At 45.2% G+C, this 20,268-nt stretch overlaps 1 protein-coding gene across 2 annotated transcripts in view; it reads left to right on the top strand.

Annotated features, from left to right (window-relative positions):
• Positions 1-2,922: 2,922 nt before the first annotated feature.
• The window catches only part of LOC144158691 (uncharacterized), a 35,704-nt gene continuing 18,358 nt past the window's right edge, over positions 2,923-20,268 (top strand). Inside the window, exons 1-3 of one of the 2 annotated variants that reach the window (XM_077689741.1) lie at positions 2,923-3,280; positions 11,800-11,949; positions 12,013-12,075. In XM_077689741.1, coding sequence (XP_077545867.1) covers positions 11,826-11,949; positions 12,013-12,075 — 187 coding nt within the window. In that variant the 5' untranslated portion in view covers positions 2,923-3,280; positions 11,800-11,825. The remainder of the gene's footprint in view (positions 3,281-11,799; positions 11,950-12,012; positions 12,076-20,268) is intronic. The other variant, XM_077689740.1, reaches the window with a different exon arrangement.

Below are 20,268 nucleotides of genomic sequence, written 5' to 3'. Positions count from 1 at the left end.
AATAATCAGTTCTAGTAGCAAGGGCCCTTCAGAAATTTGGCAAAAAACCTGTTTGGCAACTGTAACAAAAATGGTGTCAAACATGAGGAATGATGGTGGGGGCATTGTCTCTACAAAAAAAAAAACAGCTTTTTTGCAATACTTCGGGCAGCAACATCTGCTTAACATCTCGAATTTGTCTCCGAGAGCGAGTCCAACTTTCTCTGTGGTCCTGCACAATGGCTTCAGACAATGACAAGTACGACAATGATCGTGATGATGCACTGGGTAATGCTTGTGAGTAACTATGCATAAGTAATGCAAACCTACTGCTCCCTTTTTGTTTGGTGTCCGGCAGGCATTGAGGCAGAGCTGCCCTTCATAGCAGTTTTTTCTTCACAGTTTTTAAGTTAATTCCAAGCTGAAACCCATCTTTTCAAATCATAATGCAAAAAAAATTACGATTAGAGAAAATTTTGAGAATTGAATGTCTTTTTTTTTTTAGAAACAATGAGGTGCAAACTTGGGAATGGGCAATATAAAAGTAATATACCTAAAAGCATGTAACGATAGAAAGGTGAAGCCTTCTGAGATTTGGGAGCACCCATTGTGGTGAAGGAGAAGGTAAGGCTTGGAAGAGTTCAGGCGATGCAGTAGTCCCTAGTTGACAAGGTAGTGACAGTGCAGTACAGCTGGTCAACGTTGTCAAGGAAGAATCATGAATATGAAGCTTGAGCAAGGGCCAAATCTTCACTGGTTTGATAGACACGTAGTTGGGTCAACCGCTAATGACAGGTGTAGACATTGGGTAGGACACCGCAATGAGATCTGGCTGCTGGTATACCCTACGCCACTGCCCTTCCATGGTGTCGCCTAGAAGACACATGGAAGGTTGTGCGACCGGCAGCATCGGGTACAACACTGGGGCCTAACGTCGTAACTACACTGGATTTGTTGCAGCACTTCCTGCCTCACCATCTCATCACAAATGTGCATGTAGCACAAAAAAAAAATGCGCTGTAGTGCAGTATTGCATCAAAATTTTGCGCCAGGCACTTGCAATACATGCAAATTAGGTAAGAACACTAGAGAAACCAAACTTAACTGTGTGCCTGCCCCTCTCGATTTCAAACATTTCAACAAAGATGAAAAAAGAAGATGCACATCGCGAACCTGTTTGCTCTCTGCTGCTAAAGACAAAATACCATTTATTGTCCGTGTAGTTAATAATGGTTACACTAAAATGTGTGCAGGTCCGCTCCCCCTACCTGGCATCTCACTACACTGGTTTACAAGTTCCCCTATCCCTCTGTAGATATCCACAAATCTAATGGTCCTGTGCATAAAGGATTAGCTGTGCATATACACATTAGCTCCAGTTGGTTCTACCATATTGAACGCAATGACACGACAGCGGTGCTTCCTTGGCGAAAACAACCTGCCAAATTCTAACCTCTATTACTAAAAATATTTCCTATCAACACAATACATACTTGGATTCAGCAAGCTGACACCAAAACCACAAAATTTTGATACATCTTTCACATTCCAAAGTTTCTTCTATTTAATCCTACCTATTCATGTTCTGCAAAAATTTCCGCCCCGCATTTCGTGTATCTAAAAGATATGGTAAACAAAGCACTCAGAGAATGTAAAATCAATATGCACCACTGTTTTTCCTCACCACAGTATCTTGCACGTTCCTGCTTTCCTCACATAAAGTATCAAGCGCTCTATTTCTAGAAATATGCATATTTGAGCAGCACAACCGCTGAACACGATGGTTCTCCGAGCACTGCTCATCGGTCGCATATGATACAGCTCAGAAAACCTACAGGGGTAGAGATTTTCCCGGTGGAGCAACATCAGAATGCCTACCGCAATTACAAAATAGAAAAATTAAACGGCGGAGATAAGTCAGCTTCAACACTCAACTCACCGAAACACAATTCAAAAGAACAACTGGACGTGTGGCTCCGCGGATCCAACATGTTTACCAACTTACCAACGTGTTTATCAAATTCATTGCTGCAACTAACAAACTATTGAGCTACTTACTAACACAGATTAGCCAACAGCTATGCGGGCATCTCGACAATGATAAGCTTGAGGTATCACAACAGAGACCAGAGTGAAAGGGACAGCGCAAGCCGCGCTGGTCGCGAAGCAGGCGAAGCGGGCGAAGGCTCAAAGGCGTGCGAACAATTTTTATTTTTTGTTGGCACGCGGCGTGCGAACTAAATATAAAAATTGTTCCCACGCGGCGTGCGAACAAAAAATAAAAATTGTTCCCACGGGGCGTGCGAATAGGGACACCCCACACACACAACGGCCTTTTTGTAAACGCAGACTGCTTTCACGCACGCACGATCGCCAGCATAAGAGCGGCGCACACAAAAAACAGCATGCAGAGCGAAATACGAGTGAGAAAACTTTGAGCAGAAGCAGAAGCATTGAAGGGAGTCCTGACGCCAGAGTCCTTGTTGTCCTTGTTGTGCTCAGCCATACGTCTAGCAAACACTCTAGTGTAGAGTGTCGTCTCTACTGCTAGTCGGTGGAGAGCTGGGCTCCACCACCGGCGCTGCAAGTGTATGTTACACTGCCATCCGGCAAATATTTAACTAGATCTTAGAAGCGACTCTGTGCTTTGGCGTTTCGAGTTCTCGCTGCCCCTGCGCACATTCGAGCCCTGTCCGCTGCTGTCCGCCTCTTCTTGTCTGCATCTGTGTAGTCCTCGGAATTGCGGCACATGCATCTCCACATTTTGTGTCCGTCGTGTCAAGTCTGTGGTGACGTTGGTGGTGACGGTACACATGCGCTCGCAGAGTACCCACAATTCAAGCACCTTATTTAGCGGCTCTACTTGCAACTATATAGATTCTTTGTGAATATCTAGTAAGAAACCAGGTAGTAAGAAACTGTTGCTTACAGAGCGGACGAACGTCACCGTCTCTCAGAGCAAGACGTCCGCTTGGAGCGCCGCATGTCCTAGACGGCACGCAATGCAAGTCAAACCAACGGTTGGAGGGATCACTAGACTTTCCCTGTGCTGGACACTGCCACTGCCTTTGTTGAGTGGATATTTTACGAAGCTTGGTTGGAAAGAGTTCAGGGTGCAGTGTTTTAATGCCGACGAGCAGGTGTATGTGACCGCCGGGGAAAGCGCCGCTCTTATTAGTAGCTCATGTTAAGTGCCATACGCTCATAGAGGACTTTGAATCCAGTAGCGGCCGCGTGCCTGACAAAACGCCCGGGGTTCTGCGGAAACATCTCTCTGGGCGCCACAGCTGCTTCTGCAAAGGTGTGTCTACCCTCGTTCGTGGTGCTTGTGGCTTCCTCTGACTTGCGGTCTCTCCCGAACCCTGGTCGCCGTGTCTACGGCCGGTGTTGCACTGCTTGGAGCAGCGCGGCTGGTTTCGCCCACTGCGCGGATGTGTCGAGGGCCACCCTTGGGCCGCACGTGATGTCAATCGGGTTTGTGGTGGAGCCGAGTGGCATAGAGTGGCAGCCTCAAGCCGCCGGTCTTAGCCAGGGTTGAGGAGTCTCATTCGTTCCAAGTCTCTTTCGTGGAGTGCCCATTTCCATTCTGCGCCCACCCCTGGGCCTGAAACCTGCTGTAGTTGTTTGGGGCCTCGTTTTGGAAGCGGTAATCTCATTCAGCACTATTGAGTGCGTGCCACTGCGAAAGCTGCGCCCAAATAAAAGCGGGACCGCGACCTTGCGGTAATTCATGCGTGGCGCAGTATGCGAAATACTTTGGAAACGTAATACCGTGCGTGACCCGTGCAGTTTTCGCGATGTGGAGGTCTTTTACTGTGATACAAAGCAGCCACGCTGGAATGGTTTGCTCGCTTCCAGACAGTTGTTCGACCGCTCACAAATCAACTTTTCTAAATTAAATAAGGTGTAGTACTACTCTGTTCCAAGTGACAGACAGGTAGGGCATGTTCTTGCCCGCCAATTCCAGACAACGTCTTGGACAGTCTTCCAGTGCACTTACCAATGTGGGGTTATTGAACTCCAGCACTGGTCAAGGAACGAAGGTGGACGTTTTTGTGTCCTTGCTAGGGATGCCTCCCAGGTGCAACACAGTGACGCGCTCCTTCCATGTGTCAAGGCACACCAGAAATAATGTCGTGGCTGGGACACAGGATATCACAGAGGGTGTTGGTGATGAACCATCGCCGGCTGCAGTAATAAGTACTGTTTGGACATCTCTAGAAAGAATGCGAATGTGTTGGCCAGCTTTTGGTTTGATGAGTGCATAGTAGCCGACACGTTTTTGCATGTGAGGACACAATGAAAAGTAAATGATTCATTGGTGGACCTTCAGGAGTGCACGAGCATTGTCCCTCCGTTATGAACTTAAGGCTCAGCTTGGTGCACATGCCTTCTTCCTTCTTCACAAGTCTGCAATGCAGCATTTCTCGCATGTCCTTCATACTCCGTGTCAACTGCTAGTGTTCTGTCTTAGTGGTCACCTTGGATGGCCGTAACAGTGGCATTGGCTGCTCGTTCCTTTTCTTGTCCGCGTGTATCAGAAGTTTGTCGCCGTCAATCCATATTGTCATGCTGTGATGAACCAAAGAAGCTTCTTGTACAAATTACTGTTTATTGCACCGAGCTTGTGCCTTGCCGTGAACAAGAAAACACAGGCAGTGAAAAATTGGTCGACAAAGTGACGCGCACACTCCATCGTCATTAAATTCTGCAGCATTAGCTCAGCGTACATGTATCGAAAGTGCTCTTGTTTTCAGAGACATTGATTTAGTTAGATCGAGAGCATTTTGGATGAAACAGGAATAGTCCACAAAATACCTCAAAAAGCAATGCCGTTTATCCATAATCATTATTGGTGGTGTGGCATACAAAAATCACGACTGTCTTGGGCCTTACTCAAAGCTCAAGACAGCTGGGGCAGCCATGCACTGGAAACAATACATAAACAAACAGAGCTACACGCTTGGTTCATGGCGTTAGCCCCTTCTGTAAGAGTGCATCCACCCGGTCCTTAGTGAAATAAAGAGCGAAGAAATGACGACAACCAGGAGGAACAAATACAATGGGACGGAGTGCTACTATCAACAAAACTTTTATTGAAAAAAACACACAAATATATACACAAAGAAAAGAGAACACACAAAATAAGAAACTGGCAAGAAATTGCCAGTAAGAAACTAATTTCCAGGCACAAGCAAACTTTCTTTTAAGTAACATCCAGATAGTCAACTTCAAGGTTAGACACAGATACGGGGGGCGTACTGACACACTTGTCATCCATTTTTGCGGTGTGCAAGTGTTAAAGTCCTGCCATATTCCTTTCGTCAACTTTTCAAGCAGTGAGTGGATTGCAGGATTCATAAGCACAACGATGAAAAACGGCGCAAACGGAACGCAAAAAATCAGAAAGCCCCGTCGCGAAAGCCATAGTGCGGTGCATAATATCGCAGTAGCAGATGCCGGCAGCGAAGTGTTCTTGCAGACGTCACCCAGAAGCGAGGCGTCATGGTCAGTCACGCTCGCATGGAGCGAGATGGCCGAAACGAGGGAGAGTTGCGGTGCGGGCGAAAATGCAATGTTTTGATTTACAATAACTCCACTAATGCTCATCAACAAAATTCTTGAAGGAGGTGGTTACTAGAACATCGGCTTACCTGAAAATATCAACACCCACGTATCGCAAAACCTCTTTCAGAGCCCCTCTAAGCAAGACAGCTGCAGGTAGTCTTAGGAGTAGTCCACCTGGTACCTTGCTTGTGAGCGAAGAATGCAGCACATTCAAACCCCATGTCTTTAAGGTGGAGCGAGTGGCCTACGAGCCAGCCAGACTTCGTGTGGGACAAAATCAAGCTTCACTGAGTATCCGTAGAGACGGACAGGGCAAGTAGCAAGCACGAGCGTAGTAGTACACACCGCAGTATAAAAAAAAAACAAGGGAAAGAGATGGCCCGCGTAGATGACATCAACAGAAGTAATGGAAGATTTTAGGCTTGTTGGTTTGAAAAACAGTGCACGAGACAGGACACAAGAAAGAAAAACAGTGCACAAGACGGGACACAAAAGAAGGCAGCACGCGCATAGCTCGGACTACCAACAAAAGTGCATTTGACTCATGGCAAACGTAAGGCTGCCTCATTATGACATCAAAGTGACAAGACACAAACTACATTAAAAAAAATTATGGAAATATATACGAGAAACAAACATTTGTCATCATCATAATAACAGTTCGACCATTTTGCGTCCTTAAAGGCCAACTGCACTCAAAATTTTGACCTCTTGAAAACACTATTTCTGTGTAGTCTGCTGAAAAAGAAAAAAGCAACATGCAAAATACAAGAGCTGGAATACAGGTGTGGAGACCGCAAGCGGTCAGTAAACATCGGCGATTTTGAAATCGAAACCCAGGAGAGCGCGGCTATTAAAATGACGTTGCAGCCATCCAGCAAGCAGCCGGACGGTCAGCCGCTCGGGAGCAAGCATGGACACAAGCATAAAGTGCGCACGGGACAGCAAATTGGTGAAGAGATCGCAGCAGAGCTCCACCGGTTCTCCAGCTGCGTGGCTGGCCAGAGGAAGAAGCCCCCATTGGCTGGAGCGGCACAGGCGCGTCATGGCTGTTTACGCGATCCTCCAGCAGGTGCAGCATGGTCTGCGGCAGAGCTTTTTTAAACGCCTCTGACTGATTAATGAGGCATTCCATGGGGCTACCAATTGTGTCCCAGCTGATTTGGTGGTGCATACTACGCAATAAAAATAAATTTGGTCGAGGTGAAATCTGAGTGCTGTTGGCCTTTAAGCCAAAAAAAAAAAAACTTTATCCTCAATAAACACAACCTTTTTTGGATTGGAGACGAGGCACAGAAGAGGTGCTCACACTATCAGCGCCACTCTTGTGTATCGTATAGGCTTCGAGCAGCTCACTCGTGCGCTGATTTCTGTTGTGCTTGTTCACTCGACACCACTCATTCTGGGATATACATGCAAGGCAGGCCAGCCACCAAATTTTGCTCTGACACTCGATCTCTGCTCCATTAGTCTCATGTTCAGTGTTTTGTTTTGGTAATGTGAACCAACAAGCCGAAAGGCTTTCATTGCTCAAGGGCTCCAATAAAACGGTTGTCTGAACAATAGCAAGCTTATCAAGTGAGAGTGTACCAATGGTGTGAATGGTGATCCCGTTAAACGTAATTGCCCAGCAGCCGCAACATTTGTGTTGATGCAAGCGCATTAGAGTGCTTCCCAGAAACCAGTGCATGCCCGGCGATGCTGAAGCTTGGTATAGGTTTTGGAGCAGCGACGGCACAAAATCTATCTTTCCCACTTTTCCACATGTCAGCCGCAAGGTCATTCATTGAAGCATAACTGCATCCTTAGCTATGTAACATGTGCCCCCGTAGCAGTGCCCTGTCATTCTGGAGAAACAAGCTCTCAGCGCATTGTATTCAGTTGTGTGCGCAAGCTGTTGGCATTGTTGCAGCTAATGTTAGTGCTCATTTCGTCAATTGGAATGAGTGCTTGCATGTTAAATTCTCGCTGATGCAAAAACCTAGTACTGGAATATTTGCAGCATACAGCGAAACCTTGTTACAAGAGACGCGCAGGGACCCTGAAAACGTGTCTCCTGTAACCAGGGTCCCTTGTATGTGACGTTGCTAACATAGTGACATAGAAAAACTAGCAGTTAGTCTTCATTTAAATGTCTCTTTTAATTAAGTCTCTAGTAGCAATGTCTCGTGAAGTTTTACTGTAGTTTTTTTGCAGTAACCTAATTGAGTGTACCTGTCCACATTTTTAAACACATCATATAGGGTCCGGGCAGCTGGACGGGTGGCGCCACCGCTCGTTGTTCCCTTCGTTAGTGGAATGAGCCGGTGCATTGGACTGCGCAACCTGTCGTTGTTTTTGCCGTGTTTGCTTCGGTGCTTTGAACGTTTTGGTGGTGTTGTAAGCAGATATGTGCGGTTAAACAAAGTCTAGACAGATGTGTTGGATTCTTATATGCAATAACGGCTACGTAAACTTGTCGGACGCTTCTAAAGTTGGATACGGGGTATACCATTACATGAGCTCCTTTTGCAGCGATCCATGCTTGGCTCCACTTGTTCTGGGTACGAATAAAACTACTATTATCAGTATTAATTTCTTCTTAAATGCACTAACGGCTACGTAAACGTATTGGACGCTTCTAAGTTTTCGAGTGGGCTACATTGACAAGAGCGATTTTCGCAGCGCTATGGGCCTGGCTGCGCGCGATCTGAGTAGGAATAAAACTACTAATAGTAGGATTTATTTCTACCACTATAAATTATCTTCACTTGTTTCAATGACTACCGTTTCCACGCCAGCCTTAACGATGGGATACCTCGATGCCTGTGCTTTGAAGAGAAAGGCACTTACATACGAGATCGATTACCGTGTGGCCGTGGAAACGTTGCGGCACTTACTTTGTGTAACCGTGAGCTTAGTGCCTTCGGTTTTGGTGAGTGGCAGCACGGACGTAGCCAGAGTGGGGTTCGGGGGTTAAAACCTCCTCCGAAAGTTTTTTCTAGGCAGCGCGTACGCGAGACTTGCTGTTCCTTTCAGCAACACTCAGCGTTTTTCATAACTCAAAATCCCCTTCGAAAAAAAAATGCCAGCTACGGCCCTGAGTGACCGCATAGGAGCCTGAGAGCCGAAGCGGAAATCCCACGTTGTAGTGGTCATTTTATCAAAAGCCAAAGTTATTCAACCACCCAACAGCCCACGGTATACAAACCATCCCCCTCCCCCTTCCCATTCCACCACCTGCGTGGAATAAATGCTGGCACCGATAGGCAAAAAAGTTGGCAGTGTTAACGTTCGTCTGTGTTTCTTTATGCCTAAGTATTGTTTGCCGGCTACCTAAAAATATCGTGTAATGCCTTGTGAAGAAACCAAAAACTCGCGACTAGTTGCCTCAAACAGAGGTGCATCAGCCCGAGTCCTCCAGCACAGACGCATTTCAGACCCGCTGGAAGCAGTTAGAATGTGCACAGGGGTACGTGGAAGTGCAAAATTAAACAGCAAAATCATCCAGCCCTCCGTCTAACGACGACGATGGTTGAACACGAACCTTTTTTCGTGCGAAATACAACAGGAAAGGCCGGGTCAAAGTCAAAGACGCTGCGATCAAAAGACCAAACTGCGTGCTGGTCAAATCCAAGTCTCAAATATTCAAAGTTTAAATCCAGAAGGCAACCAAGGAAACCCGCACGAGAAAGCTTTGCGATAAACCATCATCGTTGTTACACGGAGGAGTGCATGATTTTTCAAGCGTAGGTGGTAGCTTGTAAAACTGGACCGCAGCATTCAGTTGTGAAACTGAGGGCAAGTTTTTGGACCGCTCCTGTCTCTTGTCCTTCAGCCACACAGGAATTATTTTTTGAAACACCATTAACCAACTAGTCAGCAACCATAGCAAGTCTTGTAAAGCAATGTTTTTTCACGACAAGCAATAACGCTCTACTATCGTGCAGTATTTATTCTGTATAAACGATTCCCGGTTACTGTAGTAAGCGTATTTCTGTGATGTTAAACACGTTTCTACCAAAGTTGATGAAATTACGGAGCGTCGCCCGTCACAATTTCTGTTTTGGGAAAATATTAGAAGCCCCTCCTCCTCCCTCCCCCCAACTCTGTCTTTCGCTTATGCACGAAGCCGTTTCGTCATCAACAGCCAAAGGCGAGCGCCACAGCTCTCCTGGATTGGCTGCACACACCGGCTTTGTAGGAGCATTTAGCTGCAATATATTCCTCGATACGTCAAACTGCATGCAGGCATGAAAAATGTGCACGTAGTAACGGACTTGCACTTCCAGCTTGACTTCCAGCTTGTCGCATGAGTGTCGTCTGCTATATGTAATTACTGAGTATGGGCATAAATACCACACTTGACATGCCTCGTGAAGGTCACCTCTACTTGCGAGATTTACCAATCTGAAAAAAGTCTGCGCTTTGCAAGCCACGCCGCATCAGAACGACAGAAAGCCGTGCACAACTACGCTGCGCTGACCACCACCGGCCTTCCACTGACGAGCAGTTCGCCACGGGCGGCGCTGTTCGCCGAAGCGATGGTGGCGCCATACAACGGCCGCCCGGTCCCTATAGTCTGTTTTACATTCTCATTTTGTGATTACATACCTGTGCAACTGTGGTAGCCAAATCGTATGTAACTGTCAAAAACAGGATTTGTTCCACCGAGCGGTGTCGTGTTCTTCGGCATTGTTTCGTGTTCTTTTACATTGTTCTTCTTGTTCTACGAAACGACCTTTTCTGGATTAGTGTACGAAGGTTCTAAGCCAATACGTTTAGTAAATAACTTTGAGACACAAAACCCAACAGGTGCATTTTAGATGCAGAGCATCTGATTCACTCGCCTTGTCCCTCCGGCGTCGTCGTTGTTGTCGGCGTTGGCCACCCCTCCGCCATTCTCCTCGCCGCGCTAGCTGCACTCGCCGCCGCTCACCCCCTCTCCTCTCCGATAGCGAACACTCTCTCGTGAGGGGCATTGTATTGGATTCGATTGGCTTGGATTGGATTGGATTTGGATTGGATTAAAGTGGATTGTGTTGGATTGTGTTGCGTCATAGCCGCGGCACGTTGCGTCATAGCCGCGGCAGACGCACTGGGGCCGGCGCATGTGCAGTACTCTCTCTTCCACGGTTTCCTCACCGGGCGCAATGCGCATATAACCGGTGTGCCGTTCTCCGGCGAAGCAACATCCACGCTTGGCTCAAACACCTATAGTCCATGCCGCTTTACAAGTACGCCAACGTCGTCATTGACTGGGACTGGCTTACGCAGTCCCCTCAACGTTATGCACGCTATAAAACGCGGTCCCTTCGGCGCTCCGCCTATGCGTCGCATCTACACAGGGGTTCCCGCGAGGGGAGGTGGGAGATTTTCACACTGTTCTTTGTTGCATATTTCCAGTACAATTGTCTACAGGTAATTATGCGGATTCTAACCCTAGTAGATTTTATTTGCAATTAGTGCAGGCTTTGAACGTGGTTCAGGGATTGTAAAAACACATGCCTGTACAGAAGGTCTGCATGTTGCCCGTATAACTGAGCACATAAGGAATTCATACAATGGGGTGGAAGTTTTTTTAACACTCACACATGCAGGTCAGGCTCACTGTATGTCCAAGAGAATTTTAATAAATTATTGCACAAACTGCCTTCACCCTCTACCAAGCTTTCTTGTAGCCTAGATTTCTGCTTATTCGGTTTAAATGGTTAATGGTTTTAATTGTTATATAGTTTTAATAAAAATACTGTGCACGTGTGGAGTTCAAAATCAGGTCACAAGAGACTTTAGTCATGTATACCACACATTGGACCACAATTTGGGGTATTTAAATTTTCATTGCAGTTGGCTTTTGAATTTTTGCTGATATTATGCTAAAAGTTGCTCTAGATAGAAGTCCAAGGCATGCCTCAAAATACTATTCATCATGAATATAGCCGTTTTTTAACCTCTTCTACCAACCTGTTTAGATTTCCCTTTTTCCTGACGCTATTATTGACTCAAACAAAACACCTGAACATGTCTTGACTCTACTGAATGAATAGAAGCAAATATTAAGGTATTTTAACCTATTTGTTTTAATTGCTGCCACATCTAGTGTCCTGAACTGTTGGTATCTTCAACTCTTGGTTGAAAAGGCATATCTTGTATGGATAAATTATGTGCATTACGTTTTATTTAGCAATGTGAAAGTTGTGATTGAACTATGGCAGGTTCTCTTGCAGTGTAGTTGGAGTAACTTTTTTGACTGGTTGTGTTTGTCATTTCCAGGATACCGTGCAAGAACAATATCAAGCATGCCACGTACCAGACTATCAATGCCCAGAAGTTGTGGTGTGGCAGTGTCTCCGGATGTGGCCTGGAACCAGGGAGTCTCCTGCAGCCAATATGCACAAACAGCCATTACTGCTAATTCAATAGGTGCTGAACCTATTCTGCCTACCTGCTATGTGTTATGCATTACTGACAGAATTCTTTTTTCAGGTACGCAGTGTGCGCTGGCACCACTCATCAGTACTGGCTCCCAAACAGAAGCGGAATCGTCAGGTTTGATTTCTGCATTATTGATTTTATTACAAGTGTCTCACAGAGCAAGCAAAACAGTTCAAAAATTTTTACCCTAAAAACTGTTATGAATAACTTTTGCACAATTTCTTTGTACTTTGCGGGATATGGCAGGTTTAATGCATCAGAATTTTTTCTTTGCAATTTAAAGTGCATGAAGCACGCCACTTCTAGTTTGTGGTATGGGAAAGGAGGTCTGTCAGTTACACACGAGTTCTTAGTAGCTAGGTGGTTTGCTGGAGGTGCAAAGCCTGAATTTCAGAGAATACACTGGCACATGTCAGTCGCTCGTAGGCTATAGCAAATTCAGAATGTGTAAATAACAGAACCCAAACTGGAAACAAAAGACATGGACATTACGTGTTTCTTTCTTCATGTTTTTATTCTTTCTCAACTAATTGCATTGAGTTGAAAATTGACCATGTTTTTCTTAGCAGAATGTGTCAAAATAGTTGTGTTGCAAATTTTGTTGTGGGCACATCCAGTACTGTCTAATAGCACGTGGTGGTAGCGTTAGAGTGTTGAACTTGAGTTTTAATTTTTTTTTCCCTGATTGGAAAAGATAAAAGCTTGCTTCTGCCGGTGTAGAAATTATCGCATACCTGCTGGACATTACCATCAGCAGGAATGAGACAGCTGGGCATGTTGTGCTGTCTTTATGCAAATCTGTTTTACTGTTCCAAGCTGCTCTAACAGCACGAAAATTCCAAAAATTGTGCCAAACTTGTCCAAAGCAGCCTTTCAAGCAAGGATTTTGACACTCATATTAGTTTCAATCAGGAAAAGTGCCAACTTGACAACATCATTTTTCATGCAGTCTCATGTTTATGCAGTTTGGAGCTTTTTTATTGAGGGATCAGTCAATCATAAAACGTTGGAAACAGATAGCAAAAATGTACCAAAGGTCGTTTTGTTTTTTAAATCATGTTTTCAAACTGCGCACTTTATATTCTATGTTTCCAAAATTTCCTCATTGAAAACCATTGTAAAGTGCCATTGAATACTTATGGCAGCTGAGGTGACTAACGGTTTGTGCAAGATGACAAAAAGAAAATACTATTTTTGGTGCGCTGAAGCTCCACATCACAGCCAGGTAGTGCCATCTTGTTTTTGGGTAGATTAGGCAAGCCCTCATCTTCCGCTTCGTGATCACCTTTTTTATCATATTGTAAAGGCATGCAAATGGCAGAAAATGAAAGCCAGTGACCCAAAGAAAACAATAGCTTTTAAGTGCAATCGGCTCTCCGGCAATGTCTGTTGAAATGGCTTTCCCGATAGCTGGGCGAAGCATCTGATAAGTTAGCCAGGTGCTTTGTGCGCTTTGCTGGTTTTCATCTTTGATTAGGTTACGTGGGTGCTGGCGACATCGCGGCAATGCAATGCTTTAGAATGTGCGCCATATTGCGGGAAGTTGCATGGCTCGATAGGTGGAGTTCATCAGAACCAACATGGTGCCCGTCGAGTGAAATATTGTGCATGTGTCTAATCGGGAGTTGTGAAGCAAAATTTGTGACTCGTTGCAATGTCGTAAAATGCTGACTTATTGCTGTTTGACAGCGAGCTTGCGAGCCGTGGAGTGGGATGACCAACACACGGAAGGTTGCTGCACAGGCTGCGTCGTTGCAGTGTGTTCAGGCAGCACACGACAGTGGAATGGGTTACGGTTGAATTCCATTTATAATTATTTGTGCATGTCAAGTGAAATCTAATGCGAAAGGCAAGGTGGGTGGACATAGTAACATTAATTAAGTTATGATTGTGGTGAACATGCACCTTGACGCTTTAAATGGGAGGGGTGGTGGGGTGCATTGATCGTTTCAGCGGTTAGTGCCACTTTTGTCGTTGCTCTGTGCTCCTTTTTACGACATAGTCTGGCATGACAACAATAGTAATTGCGGTGTTCATATAGTAACAAAAATTAGGGTGTTTTTAATTTGATGTTTTTAACGACTCTACATTGTCTATGCATACACCCTCAATAAAATTTAAGAAGTTCGTAAGAATATAGTGCAGTTGATACAGTCAGTAAAACGCTTGTCTGTATGAGAGCTTTTGTATTTTCAGCCTTATCCTCTATCGCCTGAGCTAGATTTAAAAAAAACAACTGCAGAGTTCTGATGTCTGAGCCCACCCCTGTCGTCTTTGTGTTTGTAAAGAGTTTGTTTCAGCAGTATTCAGATGTAACTAGTTCAAACTGAACTCGCTGTTATGGACAAGCTTTGTACCGAATGTGCCTTGGGATACTTTGCTAAAATATTTTTCTCCAAAGGATGTTTCAGTGTGGTGTGTATTCCAAACTGATTGAGATGTGTACTCCCCACCAGATGCTAAAAATTTGATTTTTAGGCTCTGAAGATAATGTAATAAATGTCGCTAACTGTTTCATATTGAGCTTCTGATCCAGATCTAGATTTTGCTGCTCCAGAAGCTGCCCCCAAATCTGCTTCAGCTGTCACACCCCTGCATCTGTTACCATATGCGTTTTCTGAGCAAGGATTTTCAGTTGTATTCGATTAATGAAACCAAACATGGGTAACCTTAATTAAAACGTTTTTATAGCCATTTTTTTGTGTTGAGAAAACTTTAAAAAAATATGCAGGTGGGCGTTCTGAGATCTCGAACAAGCATAGTTTTCTCTATCCTACCCCCAGTTATGTAAAGCCTGGATTTCTATTATACCCAAATTCGTAGTTGGGAAGACATTTTTGCAGGAGCAGTGTAAGCATTCTGATATGAAAGTGTGGATACCTTCGGGTCTTTTAATAAATACCTCTAGAACTCATATGTATAGTGAGTGCTTTTCTGTGCACTTTTAAAGCCAGCTTCCCTGCTGTGCAAAATTTTTGGGGAGACATTTTTGGGGGATAATAGTAGCGGTCTGATATGAAGGCTGGAGCCTTTTTCTGTTTGTACTTTTTTTATCAGTTATTCTTAGGAGAAAAAGTTTTCTTTGCTTATTTTAGCAGTTCATAAGCTATAGTCACAATTTGTGGTGTTAAACATTGGAATGTCTGGTAAATCCTGTCAAAATACTCGAGAAAATAGTAAACTGAGGTACTGATAACGCAAGCTGGTTCTTTGGTGTACAGCTGCTGACAGTCACCTTTCTCTGCTGCCAAGTTTCAGAATGCGCTAGAACGTCTCGCGCTGTAAACAACCAAAAACACCTAGTTTTGGAGCCATTCCCGTGTTACATATGCCGTGTCAACACTAGCCTTTTCTCTCAATTGGCCATTTGATTCTTTTTGCATTATTTAATGCGTACCGCTGCGTCAGCTCGTCTGCTTCCACTGACACTCACATCAGTGAAATGAGAACTTCTTCATACAATTTTCTTAGTTTTGTTACCTACTACTAGCCTTGCATAGAGTACTGTTGTTATATGAAGCTATTAGAAAAAGTTTTCAAAAAAATCAGGTCTGCTTCTGTGTAATAAAGCAGTGCTGATGGTAGCTGCTTGATATACATCACCATATCTGTACAGTTCAATAATGTGTGGGGTACTACTTTCAGTGTATTTTCTAGACAATTTAAACAGTAATTGTGAGTACCCATGCCCTTGCCAGTTAAATTCGGCGTATTGAGTGCTGCATGAATAATTATTTTAGTCTTACCATTGTCTCTAGTTGGTAGGGTGTCTCGACCAGCTTAGAGAGCTGGATGCGAGAGAGCTGTTGGTTGGCTTACCCAAGCGCATATTTATTACACACAGAGAACTGTAAGACAAACCGCACTTACAATTGCAACAGCATTGAACCAAACAACAACCCCTTTAACCAAGCATCACAAATAAATACTTCCATCTCTACGAAGTCTCTAAAAACTCTCGGCAATGAAACTAACTACTAGTACTGTCCAAAGGCTATGCGTCCCTATTGAACTGGCCTACCCCTGTCGTCGACGCTGATGGGGCGTACCGTTGCATGGCCATGACGCAGTGGTAGCCGTTGTCATCTCATAGTGGTGCCAACGTCGCTCTGTGCAGTCGTTTGGACAACGTTAGCACCGCGCATCTCGAAGTGGTTCTTTGGTGGCTACCCTCGTGGTAGCCATTGCAGCCAGTGGCACCCAGGACGATGCTGAACGTAGCCTTGCGGGGCTGTTGAAGCAAAACTCGACAAGGCGAGGGCACTGGCCACAGGTGCCCGACCGTGGCCACTGGGTTCACCAATATGCTGGTTTGTGGTGCGACTAGGATGCTGCGGCTGCTGCGAAGTCAGCCTGCTCCTTCCCACACTTGGTAGGCATAGTCGGTGACCTAGTCTTGTCCCCCTGGCTCGTTCCTCGAAGCTCGCATGCTCCTTCTGTCTCCTGGTTTCTTGCCTCTTCTCCCTTCTTCTTGGGCTCTTTGCTCCATCGCGGCACTCATGTTGGCTCTCCCTTTTCACTTCCATATTTGGCCACACTGCCGCTGGGCTGCTTCATGGCCCTCCCATATTTGCTCCCATTTCACTACCATATTTGGTCATGATGCCATGTGGCTCTGTCGCAGGGCTGGTCGATTGGTCCATTCTTGGCGCGCAGTTCAAATTTCCGGGCTTGGTACTCTTTCAAAGGGTTTTGTGCATCCCCTCTTGGGATTGCCCGTGACACATGATAACCTTGACCTGCAAGGTGTGTGCCAAATGTAAGGACCGTGAATTCTCAGAGATTTTGAATAATCTGGAGAAACTGAGAGAAAACTGAGGGAATTTGTGCTTCTGCTAGGAAAAATTGTAATTTACTAATGCAATGAAAGTCACGGTAATGCTAGCTTGTTTAAGTGCCAGAGAGGATGTATTTTATGTGGCTCTGTGCACCGCCACCGGCGGCCTCCTGATGAGCGGGTGACAGTGGTGATGTTTGGTTTTTATTTTCATTGCTTCTCAAGTAGTTGAAGACCTCTACTGAGTTTTGTTTCAATTATAGATTCTCATGTGCACACGAAACCTTTGGGTCAGATGTCACCGAGATGCTTAGTTTGAAGCTTCATTCTGTGTCTGCTTGTTGTTGCCAAACTGGCTTTGAAACAAAGCTTTTCAACAAAGTGCAGAGGTATGCGTAAAGTTCAGTACTTCGTCATCACACGAGTTTCCACAAAGATGTAACTTTCATTACAGCAAAAAAAGGCCGATTTTGAGTGTTCCCACAAAACTTTTTTCTCTTGAAGTACTTGACACATTTAGCATTGCTATGCATGATTCTGACTTCAATACTACAAGTTCCCTGTGTCAAACAGAATTGGATTATCATTCGTGATGTCTATTCGTGACCTAACAAACAGCAGCAGTCATCTGCGGCAGCGCTCGATTACTGGCGATAATGCATGCACCGGTGTATGCTTTCGAATGTAGTCGGTATGCTGTTCCGTTGTAAAATATTTTGCCATTTTGGCAGAACATGCTGCTTCAAAATCATGCAATTTCAACTTCCCCATTTTGCTGAAATACAAACTAGCATGAAGACGACAACAAAATATGGGTGAGACCATGGGTTGAGAGAAATCCCTCGAGCCGCTGAAGCAGTGATGCCAGATCACCGGGTGACTGCAGTGACAAAGATTGGATTTATTTTGTCACTCTAGTCGCAAGTATTAACACACATGCAAAGAACGTGTATCATACTGCTCGCAGGTGAGCACTCTGCAGTGTTTTATCGGTGGCACAGATATTTTTGGACACAGGCCATCAACCATTGGAATTACTAGTGTAGATGAAATACGTTCTAGAATATTTGCTTGTAAATGTGAACTTGATAGACACCCTGAACCTGCCATCGCACAGTCCGACTTAGAGAAAACTGTATGCACCATTTCAATATGTTGCCTCAATTTGAAATATTTTTTTGCCATTTTTTAAAGATATTTTGTTAGCTCCGATTATTACTAATTTCTTTCCGTTTTCATTTTGAATGAAATCAGCGTGTACCTTACTATGTAAACTCTATTACGTCGTTTCTTGTATCATTTTTTTAAAGACAGCATTCGACGGCATTTTACAGCCAATTCGAATTTTAAACAATTTTTGTTTTATTCATGTAATTTAGCAGAAGCACTCTCAGAAAACCGGGAAAACTCAGGGAACTTGAAAGTGTGAATTTGGTAGACACCCTGGACCTGGCATCACGAAGTCCGGCTTGAGGAAACTGTGCTGTGCATTCAAGTATATTGTCATCTAGCCAAGGACGATGCAGGTTTCTTCATAGAACAAAACTTTATTGGAGCAAACTTGTGCTCTGCTAAGAACTTAAAAGATTACACAGCGACGACAAAGAACAATCACCTTGTACTTTCATCTTGTACACCATCACCTTGTACTCATACAGTTCATTTGGCATTATAAACGCTGTCTTTTTACAGTCCCCCTCGTCCACTTCAGTTTGCCAGTACCCGGTTTTCAGGTCCATCGAAGAGAAGTACTTCACATGGCAGAGGTATGGCGGCAGTGGCGTCGTTGATTCATGGGCGGGGGTATATATCTTTTTTCAAGATTTTGTTAAATTGGAGGTGGTCAATGCAGAACCTCAGAACACCATCTTTTTTCTTCACGAGCACAACTGGGCCTGCCCAAGGGCTTATCGACGGTTGTATGATATCGTTGTCAAGCTTGTCTTCAACTTGCGTCCAGATGGCATTGAAGACTCCTGGCACTGTGACTGCTGGGTATGTCGGGCTTTATCTTCAATGACAATTCGGTGCTCTTTGGTGATAATTCGGTCCTTTGCCAGGGGTGTAGGTCGCAGCTTCGAGGTCAATGAAAAACTGGCACTGTAGCGGAATAACAAAGCCCTCAACTTTTCCTTGTTTCCTTGTGGTAGCGCCGGAATTATCGTCGAAGAAAAGGTACGGTGGCATCAGGCTGGCGTTGAAATTTGGCAACCGCAATCAAGCCACTTGCATCATGCATTTGTTCAAGATACACAATTGCAGCGCCTTTGTTGAAATGCTGATACTCCTCTGAAATTGGTGACCGGAACATAGGATGTTCTTTGCTGCAAGTGCACAATGCCTCTTTCCATGGAGACACCATGCTCAAAAGCAAGCTCCGGTCGCTTTCCACAATCGCATCGATGTAAGGATCGGCATCTTGGCAGTAGATGGTGGTCATCAAATTTGCATTAGAAGGCAAGGTGATATTTTCATAGGCAATCCTTGAAAAAACACATTGTTGAGGGCTTGGGACAGGCAGCTTGGCATGATCGGCGGAGAAACTTACTGACTTGGCCTGGAGATCCATACCAGCCCTGTTGTTTGTCAAAAAGTTAATTCCGGGAATCGCGTTGCCGGCACAGATTGGAGTATGACGAAAACAGCAGGGTACATGGTGCCATGTATGGTAAAGCACGATGTACACGTTCCACTTGGCGTTACAAGGCGACCCACTGTGTGGATATGCAAACCATTCAGGTAGTTGCAACTTTTTTCAGGTTGGTCACGAGTGATCCACTCATCACTGAGTAGTCGGCTCCTGTGTCTATCAGCCACCACGTCAAGGGTGTCGATGGATAGCTGTATGTCTGACATCGTTGTTTTCGATTTTCAGATGCATCAGGGTGTTGTGTATCGGCTTGCGGGTGTTGACGGACGGTCACTGCACGTTGTCATCGCCATCTTGATATCGGCGGGCTGTGTCATGTTGGATGTCACGCCAGAGTGATGTCGGGCTGAGAGAATGTCGTGCATCTTGGTCTTGGGTGTGTCGTTGCATCATTGGAGTGTTTCGTTTTTCTGCCGTAAAGCAACTTCACCCCCAGGAGTTGCTGCTTTTAGTTTCCCCTTCTTGGGATGGGAGATCTTCCATGTGCAATGTAAGCATTGCTGCGGAAGCTTGGCGATACGTACGAGTAGGGTGACGGCAAACGATTGTAGCATGCTGGACCATGGTTGCTGCAGTTTAGATAATCATCGACATCATCGGGGTGCTGTCCGGGCAACCGACGAGGTGCGTCCGTGGAGAAACCTCGCAGTTTGAGTAACTTTTCGAGCAATGTCTGCAGATGTCTCTCTTCACTGCACTGGTAGCACAGTGGACAATGGTCCTCCTCGGCTGGGAGGTTGCACATTAGGTGGTCGGGCAGGCGACGAGGGAGGGCAGTGCGGAGCTTCCGTGCGGCTAAGTGCAGTTGGGGGGAGGATGACGTAGAGCGGCTGTGTACCATGGCCTGCCGCTTCTGGGGTGCTCCCGGCATTCTAGAAGT

This window comes from Haemaphysalis longicornis, unplaced genomic scaffold, assembly GCF_048455015.1.
Source record: "Haemaphysalis longicornis isolate Haplotype H1 unplaced genomic scaffold, Haemaphysalis longicornis Haplotype H1 scaffold_10, whole genome shotgun sequence".
Taxonomy (NCBI): Eukaryota; Metazoa; Arthropoda; class Arachnida; order Ixodida; family Ixodidae; genus Haemaphysalis; species Haemaphysalis longicornis.
This window is presented reverse-complemented; position numbering and strand designations above follow the sequence as displayed.